General features: G+C 33.1%; 2 protein-coding genes across 2 annotated transcripts; both read left to right on the plus strand.

The window, feature by feature from the left end:
* The first annotated feature begins 8,990 nt into the window (after window positions 1–8,990).
* Window positions 8,991–10,227, plus strand: LOC132617898 (transcription factor MYB58-like). Its single transcript, XM_060332966.1, has 3 exons — window positions 8,991–9,180; window positions 9,305–9,434; window positions 9,537–10,227. The coding sequence occupies exons 1-3, from the start codon at window positions 9,048–9,050 to the stop codon at window positions 9,988–9,990; spliced, it is 717 nt and encodes a 238-aa protein (XP_060188949.1). The 5' UTR covers window positions 8,991–9,047; the 3' UTR covers window positions 9,991–10,227.
* A 9,366-nt stretch (window positions 10,228–19,593) lies between these two features.
* LOC132618103 (uncharacterized) lies at window positions 19,594–21,580 on the plus strand. Its single transcript, XM_060333159.1, has 3 exons — window positions 19,594–19,751; window positions 20,457–20,589; window positions 20,673–21,580. The coding sequence occupies exons 1-3, from the start codon at window positions 19,634–19,636 to the stop codon at window positions 20,734–20,736; spliced, it is 315 nt and encodes a 104-aa protein (XP_060189142.1). The 5' UTR covers window positions 19,594–19,633; the 3' UTR covers window positions 20,737–21,580.
* Window positions 21,581–23,823: the final 2,243 nt, after the last annotated feature.

Raw genomic sequence — 23,823 nt, forward strand, 5'->3', positions numbered from 1 at the left:
AAAGAGAAGAAGCAGCAACATGCAAGAATAATTAAAAGGAAGTTGGCAGAATCGTTTCTTTTCACGTACTATAAGCAGCGAATCACCAAGAAATGTGAGTTGAAAAACAAGAAGTGAAGAACTGAAAACAGAGAAGAAGTGAGTTAGAAGAGGTGAAAATGTTCAAATGAAGAGGTAAAGGACGTTATATAGGCATGGGATCGAGGCGGTTACAGATCCCAGCCAACCGGGGAGAGCCACGTGTCCCATAATTAATGAGAGGTGACTTGAAACGACGTGCATTACGGCGGTTGTCAGAGCTGACCGCCCGGGACGAGACACGTGGCTGATGACAGACGGGACGTGACGCAACTGTTCCCACCAAAATGAAAAGTTAAGAACGAGCATTTGGAACCGCCGGTTTTTGATTCATCCACTTCCCATTACTCCAATAAAACTACGGTCCGGGAAGTGTGGGGACTATCTGTATACGGTAAAAATTGGATATATGTTAAACCGGTAAGACCGGAGACCGAGGGAAGAAAGGGACAAACACGTGCACGAAGACTTTCTTTCTGAACTGGAGGAGTGCTTGAACCGAAGCAAAGGAAGGGCATCATTTGGTCCGGCTTCTCCATAGCCGAGTTGGTCGTGGTCGTTGGTCCGTTAGATCGTGGCCGTTGGTCCGTTAGATCGTGGCTGTTGGTCCGGGTGATTCGTTACACAATTACCACGCGTCAATACCGTTCTGCCACATTGTACTGCCAATCGTACGGGTGTCAGACCGTACGACCAACCTTATCCATTTTAGGGTTTTTCTTTATTTTTTAGGGCCTTATGTTGTATGAAGCCCATGAGGCAAAACTATAAATAGGGGTCATTATCTTACTTTTAGGGGTTGGCTTCTTGAACTCTATAACATTTGTAATAGCAAATATATACGGATTCTCTCTCTCTCAATATTAGATTTTGGTCCGGATTTATTGTGTTCATCTTTAGATTTGTGCAATCAAACAATATTCAACATATTAGCATATACGTTTAGCGCAGACCATCAACTACCATCTAGATTATTCATAGTTGATTATATTCCATTTTCTCTCAATCAAAGAATAGATTAAAGTTTTACCACATATCCTATATCTCACTCATAAATTTAATTAATTATCCAAATTTGGAGTAAACAATGTCAACTATGGATCTTCTAAATGCGCAGTGCATGCATGTGATGTGCATTGTATAAAAGACATCCAAAGGTACAAAGAAGGGAAATAGAAAAAAGAAAATATGCCGTTCTCTGGAAACTCTACACTCCATACCCTTTACTTCCTAGTTTCCGTTATAAGCTATCACTAGCGTCTAAAATTGTTTACACTATCAAGTAGTAGATTTTTAATTACTCTATTTTTCATGTTAAAATTATATACTTTGATATTGTATCGGAACTTTTCTTATAGATAAGTTAGTTGATCTTCTATAATAAGTTAATAATTACTCTATTTTCATGTTATCATATTAGGTTTTTGATATGGAGGGTTACCTGTTATATTTTAGATTAAATTTATCTGATAATGTCAAAATTTATACACTATCAATGCACTAAAATTAAGTTCTTTAATGAATTAATGCACAACAAGCTTTTAATTGTAAAATTCTTAAATAAGAAATGACTACAAATTTGCTCAATAAGATATAGTGGTCAATTGCTAGTAATAATATTTTTGCATTTTTAACATGTTAGCTATTTGTAAATTTATAATAATGTTTAATATGGTCATGTTAAATTTCTCACTTTTATTTTAACTTACTTTATTTTTGCTACGTTCAAATTATTTTAAATTTACTTTTTTAGAATCCTTTTGTAAAACTTTCATTATACAATCAAGGGGTTGAAATGTTTAATTTTGAAATATAGAGATAACCCCCATTATATTTGTAGAGCACTTTCATTATATAATGTATACGTATATATTTTTCTAAAATACAATGTATTTAAAACTAATTAAATCATAAATTATAGGCCCATTACATACATAGCCCAGCCCCTTAAAACTTGTCTTTATTTTCCCTCTACGCACCTTATATAAGCATGTGTCCCATTGAACACTTGAAGTCGATTAAAAGTGTACTCTCTCTGTCCCAATTTATGTGGCATTTTTCATTTTTTGAGATTCAAACTGTATGAACTTTGACTAATAATTTAAGATGTATTTTTTCACCAAATTAATATGAGAAAGTTGCAAATTATAGTACTTTTCACATAGTTTTCAAATATATAAATTATAATCTTAAAATATTAAGTTAATCTAATCTAATCTAATTTAGCTTCAAAGTTTAGTCAAATTAACTCTCGAAAAGTAAAAAGTATCACATAAATTGAAACGGAGGAGTACCATTTAAACACTAGTTGATGAAATAGTCAAGACTAGGGGTGGCAAACGGGCGGGTCGAGTCGGATATGGGTTGGGTCGAAAATGGGTTAACCAAAAACGGATCAATTACCCGACTCGCCCATATTTACACGGATAAAAAATGGGTTACCCGACGGATAATATGGATATCAATATTATCCATATTATCCAAAGTACTTCAAAGATGTTGGGCTTAACATATCCATGGATATTACTCACACCCACGCACCAATCCTGCTATCTTTTGTCATGTATATATATATATTGCTTAACAAATTTATTACTAGTAGAACAAAAGAGTGAACCAACTCTCTGTTTGGACCAATATCCCAAAATATACATCTTATGAAACAAACCATGCCATCTTAGTTCATCACTGAACACAATCCAGTGAAACAAAGCAGATAACACAAACCCCAAACAAACACAAAACTAAGCAAAACTCCACAATTAGCTTCAACAAAAGAAGCTACAAATTGACTGCATCATTGTGTTTGCTGTAATTTCTTATCGTCTTTTGAAAAGACTACTCTACTCGTTATCTTTTTTCATTTTCAATGTCTCTCAACTATATAAATAGGTGGTAGCTGGTAAATAGAATGCTAACGACTGGACTAAACTTTGGATGCCAAATTAAGCCAATGTGGGATTATATCATCAATGTTGATATCTTCCAGCACCAGCAGTGGTTATGCCGTAACGATTCATTATTAACGCACCAAAATGTACCTACACCAGCAAGAAAATAATAAGAACATCAATCAATCCCTACCTCCTAAACATATACATAGAAGTGCATTTTTATGAGACACAATTTTGGAGGATTACCTTTCAAAATACCTCAAATCTTGCATCCCCAAAAAACTAGCAGGTGATATGGAATCAAACAATCTCATCTTCATCAGGTGAGGGTATTCTTACCTCCAAACTTCTCAAGATAAGGTTCAAGGTCAACAACAATCTCATCTTCATCAGAATCAGATCCGGATCCATCAAGATCTTAAACAATTTAAAAAGAAAATAAATAAGCTCTTACAATTGATTAGTTATTTAAAAAATGAAACAAATTAATATGGAGAATATTAATTTACCTTCTTGTCCACAAATCCAATCCCGAGTACATAGTTGCGCCTCAGCATTTGCGAGAAGAATAGAACTTCGAAACTTTCCAATGACACGACCTCCAATGCTAAATCCAGATTCAGAGGCTACTGTGGTGATAGGCACACTCAAGACATCCCGTGCCATTAATGAGAGTTTTGGATACCTTAGTCTGTTATCCTTCCAAAAGCCAAGTACATCTAGATTCGGATTTGTTTTACGGTCAAGACTAGCTTCCTCCAAATACAAGTCTAGTTGTGTTTTACCTGTATTTGACTCTAAATGACTTTCAAACATATCAAACTCCTCAAGTGCATCCCCCATTTCATTGCTACCACTACCACAAGCATGTTCCTCTAATAACGAGGTTGTAGTTGAAGGTATCAAGTACTCTTTGAATAACAATTGTAAATTATCTTCAATAACCTTCAGTTTTGCATCAGCAGTATCAGAATTTAGCTTTGTAAAGCAAAACTTAACAAACTTCAATTTATATCGAGGGTCAAGAACAATAGCCATAGATAAAATGACACTATATGACCTCCAATATTTCTTGAACTTCCTTAACATATAAGTGGCCATCTCACTCATCACTGAACCTCTACTATTTTTTGTTCTTCCAATAACTTTTCAATTCTCCATACATTAGGAAGATACAAATTTGTCGTGGGGTACTTGCATCCAGAAAACAAAGTTGTAATGTCATAAGAGGGCTTCAAAAATGTAGCTACAATCTCGACCCTTTTCCATTCATCTTCAAAAAGGCCATGTCTAAAATCAGGGTCAGCCAGGTCATAATGAATATAAGCTTGCTGATAATGAAGAGCACTTTCAAGCATTTGATATGTGGAATTCCACTGAATAGGCATATCTTGGCATAGCTTCTTAGAACATGGTAAACCAAGACTACTGAGGCACTCCACAAATTTCATTATTCTTGTTTCTGAATTCTTGATATACTTAACACCTTCTCGTATTTTCTGGATAGCCGCATCAGCCTTCTCTAAACCCGCCTTGACAATTAAGTTAAGAATGTGATTCCCACAACGGACATGAAGAAACTTTCCCTCGCAAACTAGTGAACGCATCAAAGACAAATGGTTTTTCAAAATATCTACCACACCGTTATTGGAAGTAGCATTATCTAAAGTAAGGGTAAAGATTTTCTTTTTGATTCCCCATTCTTTAAGAAAATCGATCAACAAAGGACCCAAAACAGCACCGGAATGTGGAGGAGGAACATGTCGGAAAATCAAAACCCTCTTCTGAAGAACCCAATTTAAGTTCACATAATGAGCTGTTACACACATATAGCCATTAGATCCTAATGATGTCCACATATCTGATGTCAAACACACTCTACTGGGGATCAATGCAAGCTCAGCTTTTAGAAGTTCTTTTTCCCTTGCATACATATTCAAGATATCTAACTTGGCTGTGTTTCTTGATATGTGCCTCACTATTGGATTTAAATACGAATGAATGTCCCTAATGCCTTTATGTTCTACAAAGCTGAAAGTATAATTATGCCTACATATGGCCAATGACACTTTCTCTTGATAAGTTTTTTGATCTATTGGTGCACTTTGACCCTCTTTTGCCTTATCCAAACAATGCCTATTCGCCAAATGACGTTTCAGATTTGATGTTCCAGCATTAGGGGCCATTATGTAGTCTTGTTCACAAAGCGTACATTGGACTTTATACTTTCCATCAGTAGAAATATCAGGCTGAACCCTAACAAAAGAATCCCAAACAACAGAAGTTTTCCTTTTTGCTCGTCTTAACGAAGTTGAAGTACTCTGTCCACAAGATTCAGCATTATCTTCCATCGACACCTCTACCTAAACAAACAATTACATATAGGATTATTTAGTAATTAAGAACAAACAATCACAAGATTTTGATTTAGTGGGCTTCTTCCCAATGGGAATCAACCAAATAACAAAGCAATCAAACTAAAATCAGAAGTTAAAGCTACAGTTCTAAAACCAACCTAGAAAAATCAATCAAAATACTGTCTTTTTTTACTCAACAGACTCAAAAAGTAATTTTGTCAGAGATTTCATATCTAATAAAAATCTACCTCAAGAATAGGGAAGAAAATATCAGCTGGTAGTCACTCACTCACTTGATATAATTATGATTTATGATACCAAAAGGTTTACAAAAACCTTACAGAATTTTAAATCACAATAAAGTGAAGGTAAAAGAACAAGAAGAAGAAGAAGGAGGAAAAAAAAAAGAGTCGGAGACATATACTCACCGGAGCCTGAACGATGTTGGTTGATGGAAGAGGCATACGCTATAGGGTTTGAGTTGAAAGCACCGTATCTTTCTGTGGAAATAACAATGTGGGTTTTATCCAGAGTTACCCATATTTTAAATGGGTAATTTCGGTTGACTCATATTGGACCCATTTTAAATGTGTTGGGTATCCAACTCATTTAAAATGAATTGGGCCGGGCGGATAACCACATTTTTAACCCATTTTGCCACCCCTAGTCAAGACCATAAAATGCGTGTAGCTCACACGCGTCACATGGCAAATTAGCCAATGAAAGAACACATGGCCCATTAATTACAAATAACCAATTAACAGCTCGTTTGGATTGACTTATTTTAAGTGTTTTTAAATCAAAATAACTTTTAACCACTTTTGTATTGAGTAAAATAAAAAAAAAATATTTTAAGCACTTATTTTTAAGGCAAAACAATAAAAATAAATCAAAAGTTATAAGCTAGAATTCCAAACATATAGCATTGAACTTATAAATCAAAAGCCATAAACTCATCCAAACGATTCTAAAATAAGTTTTTATTTGATAAGGAAAAATAGAACTACTGCATAGTACTCCATATTTTATAATCCACCCCCGCCACCACTGGACCCTTTTCCGCCAACTCCAAAAAGGAGACTCTTCTGCATTTCTGTTCCACGGGGCTGCTTCTGAAAACCACCAACTTCCACCCCCACAAAACGCTGGAACACCTCCAGGGCATAAGCTTTCAATTTTCGAAATTTTAGTACATATCTTTTTAAAAATTAAAACTGGATCAAATAATCATGAATTTTTTTTAAATTTTAAAGTGCAACTGAACCAAAATTTCTATTTGGGTTCTCAAAAAATTGTGGGTTTCGTTTAAATTGTGGGACTGAAAATGGAGACATCAGAATTGGTGACTATCTTGCACAAAAATGTGACTTTCAGATACTCTAAATTGAAGATCTTATGACTTGGAGAAATAGTTTTTTACTACAGTCTTGTAATGTCCAGATAAACGAGCATACCTTCGGACTCATTATGTGCGGTTTGAATATACCATAATGTAATCGGAAGAATGAGAATGCAAGTTGATATTCAGAAACGAGTGCTGATTATTTGGATTACTTGAAATTGAGGAATACAGATTGTGGAATTGTGGTCTTGTCAATTTTAGATGGTTGTGGATAATGATACAAAGAAGAGCTCTGCCGTAATAAACTAGCGGCGGTGGCGGACCTAGGGGCGGATTATAATTGAAGAAGATGGAAGTAAAATACTAAAAAGCAAAAAAAAAAAAAAAAAATACTGTAAGACTTTCCACTCTCTCATGGGACACACAATGTCTCATGTCATCAAAAAGTGTTAAATTGATACATTTCTTTAATAGTTTAGGTGCTCAATAATAATAAGGATTAGTTTAGGTGTCTTAGAGGAAAATAAAGACAAGTTTAAGGGCTCGTTTGGTATAAGGAATAAGGAATAAATAATTTTGGAATTAATTTTGAGATGAGGGTATTAATTTGAAGTGTGAAAGGGAAGACAATATGTGTGAACATCTAAAGACTTTTATAACAGAGAGTCGATTTAGTAAATGGAATTGATTCTTCACATCGTATAATATAGGATGCACATATTCAATGATTGACCTATCGTAAGATTTTTTATTTCAGCTTGTCTAGAGTGCTCTTTATCAGTATTATTAAGTTACTTGTAATACGGTACAAGTAGTACTCGTCATAATTTTTTATTTTTTTTGTGGGCACTTATCTTTCCTTTGTTTCTTTCTATTCATCAATTAGATAGACCAAAATAACAAATGGAGTATAGAAGTTATAGACGTTGGAAATAATTCTCTATATGAATTTACATTTTTTTACTTTAAAAAAAACGTGTTAGTTCATGATCACTTATGAAACTTTACTGCCTCAATAACTGTCATATAATGGTATAAACAAAATATAGAGAAGACGGAGCTGAAGACTTAACCTAACCAATTTCGATTTCACCGCTTTAGAATTGATGTACAAGACAGCTTAGCAGTATGTGTTATTTCGCTTTTTGGTAGTTCTTGATCTATGTAATGATCGCAGGGTCGTTTGGTAGATAGTCGAAATTATCCCGGGATTATAATTCCGGGACTAATTTATCCCATCTATTGAGATTATTTTATACCATCTAAAAGATGGTATAAAATAATTCCAGTATAAGTGGGATAAGAAAGTATAAGCTGGGATATCCTAGCACTAATTTTTGTACCATGTTTAGTACAAGGTATAAATTTATCCCAAACGACCCTTTAGATTATTACTCTCTCCGTCCCAAAAAGTCTTAATTTGACTTGATACGGAGTTTAATAAATAAAGAAAGATTTTTGAAACATGTGATCCAAAACAAGTCTTAGATATTTGTGTGGCTGTAAATTATCTCATAAAGTTAAATTGTTTATAAATATAAAAATGTGTCAATCTTTATGGAACAAACTAATAAAGAAAGTAAGACAATATTTTTGAAACGGAGAGAGTAGTATATACATTAGCTTATAAACGATTGACTTTTCTTGATAGAAAATTTACCAATAAAACGTTAATTTCTGGGGAATAGGGTGATAGAAGCCTAAGCAAAGCTATGCAGTTAAATAGTACTCTCTCCGTCCCAATTTGTTTGAAAGTTTGATCAGTTTAGGGAGTCAAATAACTCTTTCTTTGACTACGATTTTCTTCAATTTTTTTTTATATATTGTGAATTATTAATTATGCAGACTTATAGTACGTTTTATATAGTTTTCAAATATCTAAATTTCATTATAAAATACTCGAAGAATCTATAGTTAAAATTAAGTCAAAGAAAAAACTGTTTGACTCCCCAAACAGGTCAACCTTCAAATAAATTGGGACGGAGGAAGTAACAAATTAGCTAGATAATAAAGAAATGGATTAACACGTCTTCCGGATCTTATAAGTTGGTGTTGAAAGCGTATCACTAGAGTCAAGACACTGAAAGCAGTCTCTTTATTGGATATTCGATGCCTTGACCTTGAAGCCTAGCAAGTTATATAATTTGGGTTTTTCATTAATTGTTTATTCTGAATACAAAACAAACTCTAGTTTGGTTTAGTTGAGGGATAAATTAATCAGAAACACGGCTTCAGTTGTCTGCTGCCCTTATATGGCCATATATAAGACAGCTAGCTTTAGAATGCAAGTTAGTCAGACAGAAATTTTAAGGAAAGAAATCAAATCAAGAAAGAAAAAAAAAGGAGAGAGATCGAATAGTAGTAATTGCAAAGAAAATGGTGAGAACTCCATCTATTGACAAAAATGGAATAAAAAGAGGTGCATGGAGTGAAGATGAGGACAACAAACTAAGAGCTTATGTTGAAAGATTTGGTCATCCCAATTGGCGACAATTGCCTAAATATGCTGGTAAGTATATATGGATCGGATCCCCTAACTTCTTTTATGGCGAATTGTTTTTTGTTTTTCTTTTCTATTTTGCTTTATGGAAGAGAAAATTCTTAGTAGTAATTTATTGTTTGAAATTTTGCAGGTCTAATGAGATGTGGGAAGAGCTGCAGACTGAGATGGATGAATTACTTGAGGCCTGATTTGAACAAAGGGAAATATAGTCATGAAGAAGAGCAACTCATTATTAAATTACACAATGAACTTGGAAACAGGTATATATATTGCACCAAGACATTATATTATTAGTTAAACTAATTGGTTGTATTCCCTTTTTCAAGTACTATTGAAGTTCCTAACATATTCAATTATTGCAGATGGTCAGCCATTGCTGCAAGATTACCAGGAAGATCAGACAACGATGTTAAAAATCATTGGCATGCTCATCTTAAGAAACGTGCGATAATAACAAGTACAAATTTATCAACGACGTTAATGGAGCAACTTACTGAATCTTCAGAGTCTGCAGGATCTCAAAATGAACAATCTTCTTATAAACTCTATTCAGAACAGGATACTCCAGCAACCTTACAATCAACGTCCCTGGAGGTTTCATCAAGTGATATATATTCCAGTTCTGATTCCCTATTAAATGGAATGATGGACTGGATCGACGAAGAATCGATGGAACAACTTTCAATTTTCAGTTCATTGGAACCACTTTCGGACTCCTTTTCTTGGACAAAATCCATCCACAATTTTCAGACAGAATCCTTTGACCAATTTTGGACCCAACCCTCTGATAATTTCTGGACAGAAAATTTCTATTAATTCTTAAACCTATACCTCAACTTTCAGTTTGATACATTAGTTCTGCATTTTTTTTTATTTTTTTTGTGAGTAGGACGACGAGAATCTTTGCTAGCTGAATGGCATCTTAGCTTTTAATTTTTTACTTTGAATGATTATACTAATTGTTTACCTTACAATAACAATAATAATGACAATAATTGTTTACCCCATGTCAAGCTTGTCCCACGTGCTAAATGGATATTTTATTCAATATGTAAATGAATTTTTCAGTACTATCATTTGTCCTCGTGATTGAACTCTTTTTGGATCCACGTTTTTTCGTTAAAACAGTACTCTGCAACACGACCCTATATGACGTAGTTCTCGTGTTGATTGATGACATCATGAATGAACCAAGAACACGTACAGGGAAACCATACAATTTGTATTTATTTATTCATTAATCGGACAAAATAAATTAATCAATTAATCAAAGTATTTTTTTTTGGGACTATCAGCGACAGTCTATTATTTTGGTTCAATAGGGAAATCTCAACTTGTCACATGCCAAGTCCATAGAACGTATCGTCCGTTAGGTTCTGTTTAACCTTAAAATGGGGAACAATTAAATTTATGCGTGATGCCAAAGATATGTGGCTAAGTTCAATTTGATATTAGATTACAAGGAAAACCAATAAGTGAATAAGGAAGCAGATCTGACTAGATGTTAATTAAGTCCGGCCTCGGGTATGAAAACCGAGGTCGATACCCTATGTTGAGTACGTATACGATGGATAATGGAAATGAACTCAAAAACAAAAATGGAGGTGAATGCAAGTAATTCTTTTGCTTTTGATATGAACTCTTTCTTTCTTTCTGTTGCCAACCCCCTACAATGGATGAAAACCTCCTCTTTATATAGTAGAGGAGTCCTAACCCTAATACAATTCTAAAGCAAAGGAAAGAAATCTGTGACAGCTGTTGCCGAGATCATCGCCGAAATATCCGGTTGAGGGCGGATATTTCGATCCTCTTCTTATGGCAGTTAACCGCCCTTCCTATAACGCCTGGTCCCCAATCCGAATTCGACGCCTCCTTCTCGATGACCTGGTCGGGTCGTACCCGAGCACAACCATGACATCGAGAAACCGAGCATGTCCGTATCCTCGGTTTTACCCGTATACAGATAGTCCCCCCATTTCCCAAGGTAAAATTATTGACGGCGGAAAATGGACCCAAATAAAGCTGAACGGTCTGCCTCCTATTACCTAAGACAAGACCTTTCGTGCAACATTTCGTTCTGCCCGATGCTAGGTCATCATTACCTAGCCGCCAGATCCTTTTGGGAGACCTCACCGTGGCAGAGTCCTTGATACGCTACAGTACCTCTGGATTCTCTTCCTATATAAAGCCCATGCATCCTTCATGCTCCTACACTTCTTCAGATCTCACTTTGCTCCTCCTCAAAAACCTACTGCTATTCCTGTATTGAGCCCATAATACTCCTCGGATCTTCAATCTTCTTTTTTCAGGGCGTGACTACTTATCGTTAAGGAAAACCTTCCACGACCATGGCTTACGTACCGTTATTGACTCAGGGTGAAGATCAGCATTTGTTCATACCATTAACTGGAGCCGCTGGTTCTGATAGGGGGTTAGAATCTATCGCTGCTGGCATTGTTCCGTCGGGTTTTATCTATACGAACGACTGTAAAGTTCTTCATCATCTCGACCTGGTGGAGAATTTCGAATCTTGTATCGGTGATAGGGCCATTACTATGGTCAGGGAAGACTTCCATCTAGGCGTAGACGTCGACATCCTCCCCGTTGGGGATGGTGTGAAAATAAATCATCATGTTTCCGGTTACTCGTTATCATATACTTATCCCTTTTCCATAGGGTGCACCTTCCCTGTTCATCGAGTGATCGAGGACTTCTGCCGTCGGTACTGATAACGTCCAAATACACTCCTCAAAGAGAAAGTGTACACGGTCGTATGCAATATATTTACCCAACTATGAGTCGGGGTCGATCCGACAGAGAACAATATGCTAGGCGATTAAGAAAGTAAGGAACTTTCACCAACTAAGCTAAAGCCAAACGATAAATGATATTTTGGGTTTTTGAGAAATTTATGACTAATGCGGAAATATAAACTAACCTAGAAAGCAAGTAAAATGATCAATGGCCACAAGCATAGATACAAGGGAAATTACTCTCTAGTAACGATTCAATGTATTTTACAATTTTACAACTAAGAGCGGGTTTATGTTAATAGATAATGATTTCTAAAATCTCATTGAAAGTCTTCTAACCAAATCAATGAATTTCACTCTAAGCTTTTCCAAGCCTTAGAGTGTGATATTAAGCACAATCAATTTAACCTCAAGTAACTATCCTCTTCCGAGCTCAAGTTATTAGATGAGTTTAATGACCCAAATCCTTGTTAACTAATCTTTCCCAACCTAGATTTCCTCTTCCAAGCTCAATCTAAGTAAATGGGTGAGTCCTAGGGTTAGCTAATCCCTTTGGAAACATTCAAGAACGAGATTAATTAAATCAACAAAGACCCACTTCAATAGCAATAAAAATCATTCAATACATAAGCAAAACAAGAGTTTCATCCAACACTTTAATCCTAGAATATTTCCATAAACAAGATTCAAGTGAAGAAAATAAACACTACACACTTAGATATACAATACAAAATAAGAGATTGAAGAAATGAATTAAAGGTTTAAGAAATGTTCAACCAAATCTTCAAATCTTCAACCCCAAAGTGTGGTGTAGATGAACCCTAGACTCCAAGCTTGCAAAATGGCAAAAGATGAATAAAATTGCTCCCTTGTCTTCCTTTTGTAATTGCCTAATTTTTCCAAGTTCCAAAAATGACAAAATATGCCCCAAATTTCAGTTTTTGCAGTTCTGCCCGTTTTTTGCAGTTCTGTCCCGTTTTTCCAAAACTGTCCACTTTTGACAGTTTTGCAAAACTGTGCAGTTTTTGTCCAATTTGGCCTCTTTTTGACTTGGTTTCTTCCGATCACTTCTAAATCACATAAACCTATAAAAGGGAAGTAAACGACATTAAATGCACTATTTTTTCAATCAAAACATAGCAATAATCTAAGATTAAAGAAGAAATAAGTTGGTAAAATACCAACTTATCAGGTACCGAATATGTATCGGGCAGATCGCCCCGCAAATTTGGAGGCTCGTGTATTGCATTGAGAAGTTGGCCAATGCGGCCGGAGTCGCTTTCACCCCCGACTATTTGCTTCATTTATATGTACCTCGGGTGATCTGAGGGGGAATTGTTCAGATGCTTCCCAGGGGGAGCCGAAGCCTAATCGACCTCGAAGATGATTATGATCGAGGATGGCTTCACCGGTTCGTGATGACGACCGCTTACTCCTAGAGGTATAATTTGGACGTATCACTAACTAATTACTACAAAGCTAAATATGAGGATAGCATCCGAAAATTGCTATTGGGTAATCCTTTGGAATTGAAAAACAAAGCAAATCAAATCTTATCATTGAATTTGAAAACAAAAAAACAAAGTTTTAACCGTGTGGTTAAAACTTTTGAATTGGAAAGACAAAGTCCAAACGAATGCTATATAAAGAGGGGTGAGTGAATGGAAAAAGTACTACTGATGGAAAAATTAATTCTTCTTCGCTTAAGAATTTTATATCTGAAGAATGTAAAATTCTCAATTAAGAATTCTCACAAGAAAGTTATGAAAGTGAGAAGTTTAGTAAATTTAGTTTTCTCTATCTGAATTTTGGCCTACGAATGCATAAGTGGTTCTCATTTTGGTGTTCTTTTGAATTGTTAAAATGTTAATTTTTTTTGGTGTATTGTGCACTTCCTTTGTTTGAGAAATTGTAGCAACTAGTTGCTTGATTTGCAATTCTATAATGAGTTTTAGGTATGTAAATGATATGACTATATTAGTCGTGGATCTATAATTTTATCGCGTTTTCATTATAAATTGCTCTACTTATAGTCCGCAAGATTATCGATATTGACTATTGTATCTTTATTTATTATAGATCCATAAAGCTACAATAAAACAACGAATGAAGCTTAGGAATTGTGACTTTGAATCAAGAAAATTAGGTGGTAATGCATTCAGTAGGTAAATTTACATATTTTTTCAGTTTCGATTCTTTAATAGGTAATTTACTTATGTTGATTGAACTATATTTTTATTAAAGATACCGTTCGCTTTTATTTTTCTTATATTATTATTGTTGTTGTTGTTGTTGTTGTTTAAGATTAGCCTTCTTAGAAAGATAAACAACAATCATGGACGTTTGAGAATCATTAAACAATTGCTTATCAATCTCGACTTCTTGCAGGCAAGCATCACATACTTGGAATGTTGAAATGCAAAATTGAGAAGTCTTTTTATCATTTTTTGGAAAAAATTAAGGTAAGTGGAAAGAGTTAACTATTTTATGTCTCTATAAAGTTCCAATTAATCTTAATGGAAAAAAAAGAAATACTAAGAAAGAGAGTTCTTAAATATTTGAACCACAAAACAAAATTAATTAAAAAAATCCCCTTTTTTAACGAATTCTCATGATATATTCATTATGTTTAGTTATTTATCTTATATGTTTTTCGATCATGATTCCTTTTTTTTTTTTTTTTTTTTTTGCTCTTACTTCTTTAATTTTGTCTCCTTAGTCTTTTATTTTGATATCACTTTAATGTCAGTTTAAGATTTTGCATATTAGAACTATTATGCAAGGAAAAATTTAGTTTTGGTTACTAAAAAACATCCCAATTCAGATGATTTTCTCATTTAAATAAATGCTACAATAAGAAAATGGGTTATTGAGTAAGAAGGAGGAGATTTAGTTTTGGGTTAGTTTCCTGAAATGAGACTTGGTTGTTTTTGGCTTTCAAATACTCGATGGTTTATCTTAATTTAAGCGCAATGAAGTAAATTATAATCATTCACAACAACCAAAAACCAGATAACAATAAGAGTAAATTCTCTAAATTCATTTCGTTGCTACAAAAAAACAACGAATGAAGTTTCTGAATAATGAATTTGAATTAAGAAATTTGGGTGGTAATATTTATAATTGGTAAATTTGCATAATTTTTCAGTCTCAATTCTTTAACAAGTAATCTACTGATGTTGATTGAGCAACATTTGATTAGGGATGTCGTTCACTTGACTTTGAATCAAGAAATTTAGGTGGTAATACATACCGTTGGATAATTTACATGATTTTAAGTTTTAATGCTTTAATAGGTATTTATTCATGTTGATTGGGTAGTATTTAATTAAAGATATCGTTCACTTTTATTTTTCTTCATACTACTTTTATCTACTACTACTATTATTATTATTTGATTTCGGGTGTCAATTGATTAGCCTTCTCAAGATGACAAAGAACAATCATGGACGTTCTTGCAGATATGCAAGCTTCACACATTCTTGGAATGTTGAAATACAAAATTGAGAAGTCTTTTTATCCTTTTTAAAAAAAAAAACAATTAAGGTATTATGTCTTTATAAAGTTTCGATTAATTTTTTGAAATAATTATAAGTATTCTCAACTTTCAAAATAAATAAATACCTCTAAAAGCTGGGATAATTTCAAAAAATAATAATAATTAAAGTTCAATAATAAAATACCAACTGAAATTTTGGTGAAGTATTATAATGTACGTGATTGGATGCACTTTTTTTAGTCTATTAATGGATTAAACACTAAATTAAAAAAATATCATAGTAGGAAAAATAAAATGGAAAGAGCGGCATAAAAATAGTTCGAAGGTACTTTAAGTTTAACTAAAATTAAAAAAAAAGCTAATAAATAAGTAATACACAAGAATATTATTGGTAAATTTAAATGTTATAAAATAAAAAATGAAATATAAATTAAAATTTTATTTAAGAAAAAGGCAAATCATATTAGTCTATAGTATATTATTATGGGAGGCACAGACAAATATGATAATAATGATAATAATGATAATAATAATAATAATAATAATAAGAAGAAGAAGAAGAAGAAGAAGAAGAAGAAGAAGAAGAAGAAGTAACGAGTGACACGATAATAATAAGTAAGGACTGCAATAAAACAAGAAAAAACATATGCAAATAAATAATTTCAATTGAGAGATTTAGAAAGATAAGACTTATTTGAATTTGATATGATTTTTTTATAAATTATGATGATGATAAAAGTCATATTATAAAAATAAGGTCTTTACCATGTAAACAAATAGAAAAAAAGGAATTAGTGTTTTAAAAGGCACGGGCATAAGGCGAGGCGTTTTACATATGCCTCGCCCAGGCGTAAGCCCCGAGGCACGGGGCGTAAGCCCCATGGATACTTAATTTTTAATATTATCTAAATTAATAAAATAAAAATATAAGTAAAAAATATATTAAAATTGTATAAATAAAAAAGAATTAGTATAAAAATGTATATATTTATTATTAACATGCTAACATATGCATGAACTATTAAACAAATCTTGAAAAAGTGAATGTAAAGATGCATTACACAATAACATGACTATGATGAAACATAATTAGAGTTGACAAAACGATACTCTATCCTAATAATTCAAAGATAAAATTGATAATAATATAAAGTTATTATTTTAAAACCTAAAACTAGATACAAATTAATACTCATTATAATACAAATAGTCAAAGTAGAGTCTTCAAAACATTATCTAAACTAGAGTGATATCAAAAGAAATTCTAAAACTAAAAACTATCTTGAAAAATATAAATTGAAGAATGCTAAGAAAATCTTGAAGAAAATAAAGCATAAAGAAGGAAAATGCAAACATGAATGATAGTAAGAATTGAAGGACAAAACTATTTGCTTTGTAGTTTACTTTGCATACAAAGGTGTAAAGTGTATATGTTACTCCGTAAACAACAATGAGAAAAGCTTATGAACTAAGATAAACGATTAGAAAAAACTTTTGACTTTTTAAGATATTAAGTTTGAGAATTTACTATGAGTTAATTACTGGATATTTAACTTTTTTTTAAAAAAATATTAAGCAATTTTGGCTCAAATTTGTAAAAGTTCCCGAGGCTTACGCCCTAAATAAATGCCCCAAATGTTGGGGCTTACACCTAGGCGAACGCCCCGAAGGTTGGGGCTTACGCCCCAAGATACTTACACCCCGCCTATACGCCTCGGTGCGATTTTAGTACGCCTTGCCCCAAAAACGCCTCGCCCCAAAAACGCCTTTTAAAACACTGAAAGGAATAAGCTCCTTTTGCCGAAACGCATCATGAAACTAAAGTGCTTAAAAGCTATTTTGCCTTAAAAACACATAAAAAAAAAGTCAATCCAAACAGGCTCTTAGTAGTTTTTGGCTTAAATTATATGTTGTGTTTAAACATTCATTTAGTACCTATTTGATTAACTTGATGATCACAATGACTGTTTTTCTATGTTTTATGTGAGAGAAATCAGGAAAAAAAGGTATATAGGACATGAGTTAAATCTAATTCTACATTTCATAGTACGAAGTCTTATAAAATTTATCCTATGACCTCATTTATATTCTTGATGTATCTTTGGTCAATTTATTGAATGCCTATATGTTTCATCTCCTTTAATTTGTTATAAGATTATTATATTGAGAAATAAGATAATAATGGCTTTTCATTTAAAATCTCCAACAAGACATATAAGAATTTCTCATGATTAATTTCCTTTAACACCGGCCGCGCATCGCCCGAGTACTAATACTAATTAAAAAAAATAGATGAAATGCAATCAAAATAAATAAATTAAATAAAGATAAATTGCAAAACCCTGCTGTTCAAAACTAGATCTGACAATTAACTTTTCAAAGTCATAAAGATTGTACAACTTCCCAATTCCTATAAAAGCTAATGGAACGCAATGCTACTTCTAAGTGCTTAGTCAACAAGAAAAATAAATAGAATGTATCTTCATCATCATAATATTCTTTTAGCCTTATTAATGATTTTTATGCCAATATAAGAAATATAGAGAACTTCTAGTACTTCCATTTTTATTTTTGTTTTCTATAATGTTTGCCTGAGACGAATTTAAAGGGGGATCATGGTCAGTAGGATTCATTTAATCAATTCTAACGTGTTTGTTATCGTCGTCATCGTCTTTCCATTATTGCAAAAACACGTAAACAACTACGTAAAGACAGGGGCGGCTCTAAGGCTAGGCCACTTAAGCCGTTGCCTTAGGCGCCCAACATTTGAAGGCCCCAATTTTTTTTAATTATTATTATTATTATTATTATTATTATTACATACTATATAATCTATAAAAATAATTATTATAAATAAAAGTGTTATAGTATATTTTTTGTTATTTGATTAAGGTTATTTTATACAAATAATTTCATAAGTTATGATAATTTCTTCACTCATTAACTAGTATATTTTCTTTACTCAACAATTATAGTTTTATCCTTTTTATAAAGGAATTAAGTTTTATACATCGACAGCATAATGAATTTCTTTTACAATCTTCTCTAAAACTGCATGAACAAAAACCATTCACGAACCGGTTTTCTTTTAGTGTGATTTAAAATATTATATTAGGTTATTTACAATTTATTTTGGATATTCACCAATAAGTGCTACTTAATAATATGAACTACAATTATCGTTAAAATTGATCAGAAGGTGTAAGTATTTTTGACACCGTCAATGCTTAAAACTTAGACTATTACGTTATATATGTTCATTTCTTTTTCTTTTCTATGATGACAGCCAAATCAAAATTTTCACTTTATTCTTTGTTCTGTTCTTCCTTTTTTTTTTTTTTATAAAACTTTGAGTTTGGACCTCAACATCAGATAATCCACCACTTTATTCTTTGTTCTGTTCTTCCCCCTTTTTTTTTTAATCGCTATTCTTTTTGTCTTAAATGATTATTGGTTGTTTAGAATGCAACTTTCTTTTTTAGTGTACACATTTTATAAAATAAATTTAAGGACCTCTTAATATGATTTCGCCTTAGGCCACGAGATCCGTTGAGCCGCCCTGCATAAAGGACAGAACTGAAATAACAAACCTTTGTTGAGGCACTTCTAAACAAATCCTCCTCCAAGCACTTAACTCGTTTGGATAAAACAACAAAGACTCATTCTTGTTATTTCCTTCAAATTGATTCAATCTAGCAAAAAGTAATCTTAGAAGGAAGTCATATAGTACAATTCCACACAGAAGTAAGATAACTTTGACATTGAAAGATAAGATTTATAATTTGAAAAAAAAAAGTTTAGAGAATATTGATAATTTTTACTAAAAAAATTTAATTTTTTTGTTCTAAGGAAGTTCATGTCAGAAAGCATGATCACAAGTGAGAAAAGTCGAAAATTTTACTCTCATTTCTCTTGGACCAAAAAAAAAAAAGCCTTGTTTCTTCTATTTCTTTCAAATTGTTTAATCCCGACAAACAATTTCACAAAAAGCACAATTTTGATATTTATACAAAAGTTGGGAGCAAATCAAACTTTTCAAAAAGTTTGTAACAAGGTTTTGACCAAAAATAAAAAATTGTAATAACTTTTGGACCCAAAAAAAACTTTGTAACAACTTAGAAAACCCTACTCCCTTGAGCCTCATTTATATAATGATATTTCACCAGTCACTCTCATTCTTAACGTAACTAAACCTAGTGCGGCTGAGATGAAGGGAGTTTACAACAATGAAGAAGAGGATGACGACGATGATGATGATCGAACTAGTTTTCCACATGAATCCTCTTCATCGATTTTCATAGTTGAATCAATGAATCCCCAAGTTCGTAAGTTTTTCTCTTCATTTTCTTTTCTTTATTTGATGATATGGTCATTTATGCCTGAATGCTTGAATGAATTATGTCTTGCAAATATTTCATTTCCTTTAAGAAATTCACATTTGGATAGAATATTCCAATTTTAATTAGTTATTGTATATGATTTAATAGAAGTTAGTTCGATTAATGTTAAGACTTTTAAATTTAAATGTTTTCTAAGATAGAATTTTTTTTTTCTTACCTAGAACAAGTGGTTAATTTAGCATTGAATGAAGGATATAATTCAGCTTTCTCAATTTGCAAATTAAAAAAAAAAAACAATTTGCAACGGGTGGTCCAATTTATTTTATCAGTTTGAATATTTATATTTGATAAATATTTATCTTAAACCATCTTTATCTTAAACAGTAGTAGAAGTAGTATCAATTATGTTTAATTAATGGACCGAACATATTTATTTTAAAAATCCGCCACTCCACATTTCATATTTTTGGTCTTCGCCTTCGAGACAGTAACTTTGATCCCGACATTCCTACTGTGCATCACTCTGCTGAACAGGGTAAGGATGCTTTACAATCTGGGTTGTCGGTGGGTTACCAGAGGTTTATCATCGGACCTGAGGGATTCATGTTGATTTATCTTTTACGTTTTATGATTATCTTTATCAGTTTATTATTTAATTTAATCTCTTAATATTGAATTGTTGTATTGCAGGTTTACTAGGCCCGGAGACTACGAAGATAATTACAGACACCATTGGCGATCTTTTAAATCCAGCGTACCCGACGTGGGGGTGGGGGGGTGATATCCTAAGCCGCTCAAGCAACAAATCTTCAATGATTTTAAGGTATATTTGAATTTATTATTATAAGTCAAACACTATACTTATCGTGATTCATTCCTAATTTCAGACATTAATTTGCTTTGCAGAAAAAGTGTGTATGGTTTCCCCACCATGGCAAATAGGTTGCTACTAACTTTGAAAAGAAAGTAAGGTATAGGCTAGTCGATTTATTTTCAGCCACTCGCAGGAGAGGTATGAAGGCCAGGTGGTGTCTACCCATTATGAGAAAATCTATACAGACACTGGGCCACTCATGAGAAGCTTACGCAAAGGAGCAAATTGGAAAACAAAGCCAGAGCATCTGAGAGAGATGACTCCTTGAGTAGTAGGATAGGTGAACTAGGTTCTAGTGCAAAACTTGGGTGATGTTTCTAATGAGAGCCTCTTACATGATATAATTCTCTCTCTCTCTCGTTATCTTACTTGTCATATGGAAGAGGAAGGTTATTACTGAGAAATTGAGTATCAAATTGCATTTCTTTGTATGAATCTGTGGATCCTATGATTGCGGTGATTATTGAGGTTGATTTCATACGAGGCATGCATCTCATATTTCATATGTTATTTGATGTGATTATCATCTAGTTGTATCTCTGTCACATACTATCTCCCTCATCATATGAAAGGGTAGGGTAATATTAATGATTGAACCGTGGACAATGATATGACTTGTACTTGTTGATTGCATATTGGTGATATTGTTGAGACTGATATCATGCATGAAATTCTTCCATATTACTCTTATGTTGTCTGGATGGTGAGACGAGTGACTGAGAGATTCCGAGGTCTTTGCCGAATATTGAGAATGATTGATAGCTTCCGAGGTTTCTACTAGAGAGCAAGAGTGTTACATGGACTTCGTGGGTCCTCCATAGGTCATGACTATGAGGCATTGCCATATCATGTGTGTACGATAGTGGAGCATGAGAGGTGACTGTTGCATTGCATAGCATGACATTGCATTGCATTGAGCTCAATTTGAATTGCTATTCATGTCATTGCATGGCACATTCTCTGATTGATTCTTGATTAGTGAATTATTGAGTTGTTGTTGGTTTTAAGGTATTTATTTAGAGGCTTGATGGACTCGAGTTTAGATATTTCCACCTAGGCTTATAACCTGAGATATTGAAATCCCTTGTGACTATCATTACTACAAGACTTCCATATTTGCTAGATTTGTGACTGTGTTTGATTACTTATCTGCTTACTTGTTAATTGCTTCTAGTTTATATGCGTGAACTAACCATTGTCGGCCTATGATACCTACGAGCCTTGTGTTATGCTCATACTACTCTTGCTCCACACCTTGTGGAGGGTAGAGTTGTTTACATGTGATGTTTAGAGTCTTGCGATCGTTTCGAGGCATTCGTCAGAGGTGTTTGGGTGAGCTATTTGAGATCTTGCAACCCAGAGTCTCTTCTTAGATTTTTGTTGTTCCTTATCCTTAAACAGAAGTTGTATCCAATTTGAGTCTGTTATTTACTTCAAATTGTAAAATTCTTAGAAGCTCTTGTACGAATCTAAACCAGGTTTTGAGTATTTCTTATAATAAAAGTATTTCTTCCGCATTGGTTTTAATATTTAGATTGTTGGAGTGTGTTTACATATTGTTATTTCACATGTTGTATCAAATTGAGGTAGTTAGGGGAAGGGTTCACCCACCAGATGGATGCAACGAACTTACATTCGTACGTCTTCTAGGATATGAAAATTCGAGCTTACTAAAATTCAGTTTCCATATATGGCATATTACTATGGACAACCGGATTTTGTATCTGCATAGACTTTTATCATTCCATCAAATATATGAGAATCCCACACTTTGTAAGCTGCGTGGGCATATATTCATCCAACTTTTTCGTGAAATAAGTTTATGATATTAGTAATACTGCAGTAAAAAAAATACCAGATAATAAGTCAAAGAGTGGCCTACCTAATTGGTCATTGCACATGAAAGTACAAGAGGTAACAAGACAATCAAATAACCCTAATACGTATTGAAACTATATCAGTAGTGCTCATTACCTAAAAGGAGCTTGCTCCACCAACTAAAGATATGTTAAACCATTTTAGTTTTATATTTTTTAACCAATTTTAAGGGGAAGAAATTAACAAATTAAGAAAAGCAATACCTATCAGACAAATAGAGCTAAAATCAGCTTTCGTTTGTATATAGAAACAACAACACTCCTAAAAAATCTCTATTTTTCTCACTGATTTCCCACTGAATGTGGGTGAGAAAACCTAAATAGTAATGTTTTCTCATGGAAAAATTAGGAAATTTCTCAGTGTTTCAACAGGAACCTGTTTTTCACCATACGTTTTCCCAGTGAGCTGGTTTGGTGGGATTGAGGTGTGAAAATCATGTTTTATAGCATAAATTTCCCATTGAATGTCAGTGGCAAAAACCTCAATTTCTATTATTGCAACTCTATATGAGCATAATTTCTAACACAAACACATACTGGTAAAATTTTTTATTACATTCGGAAAATCAAGGAATTGCACCTTCAAAATTTTGAAAACATTACCGAACATTAGATGGAATTCACCTTAGATTTTTAACGTTCAATAGCAGCCTCCACTGGAGGAGAAGAGAAGAAGGGTAGGAAAATTGACGGCCTTGGAGATCGAGGGTGGAGGTAGGCTGGCCGTGGTTATGATGAGGGAGCGATGATGGCAGATAGTAAGAACGAAAGGAGACTTGAGATTCGGGATACCATAGAGTCAAAGGGTGGAATTGGAAACCTTAGGGCTCTTAAAAGGCATTACCAAGACTTATTAATTGAGGATTTAAATTTTAAGTGTTAATTAATTCTTCAATATGTAAATCCTTTTTAAGATTGGTGATGATTAATATAAGACTATTTATATAACTTTAAAATATTAATTTCAAAAGTTTGAGAATTGCTAATTGATTCAAAGTAATAAGTAATAAATAAAGCAAAATAAAAATTAAAAACATGTATATTTTTACCTTCTAAAAAAATTAATAAAAATAATTCCCCTCTCTCAAGTCATTTTCGTGCTACTTTTCTTCCGTCTTCTAGGTCGAAAGAATATTTGAAATACTGCATTGATAGTCATTGCAAAGGATTGATTTGTTTCAAGTGGGTGGTTTGAATTTTGTTGTGATCTTTTGTGGAGTCCAAATCTCAAATTTGAGGAGTTTTGAGAAGATTTAAGATGGTATTGGATAAAATTTCATATTTGAGCATGAGACAAACAGTTTCA

Source organism: Lycium barbarum, chromosome 11 (genome assembly GCF_019175385.1).
Source record: "Lycium barbarum isolate Lr01 chromosome 11, ASM1917538v2, whole genome shotgun sequence".
Classification (NCBI taxonomy): domain Eukaryota; kingdom Viridiplantae; phylum Streptophyta; class Magnoliopsida; order Solanales; family Solanaceae; genus Lycium; species Lycium barbarum.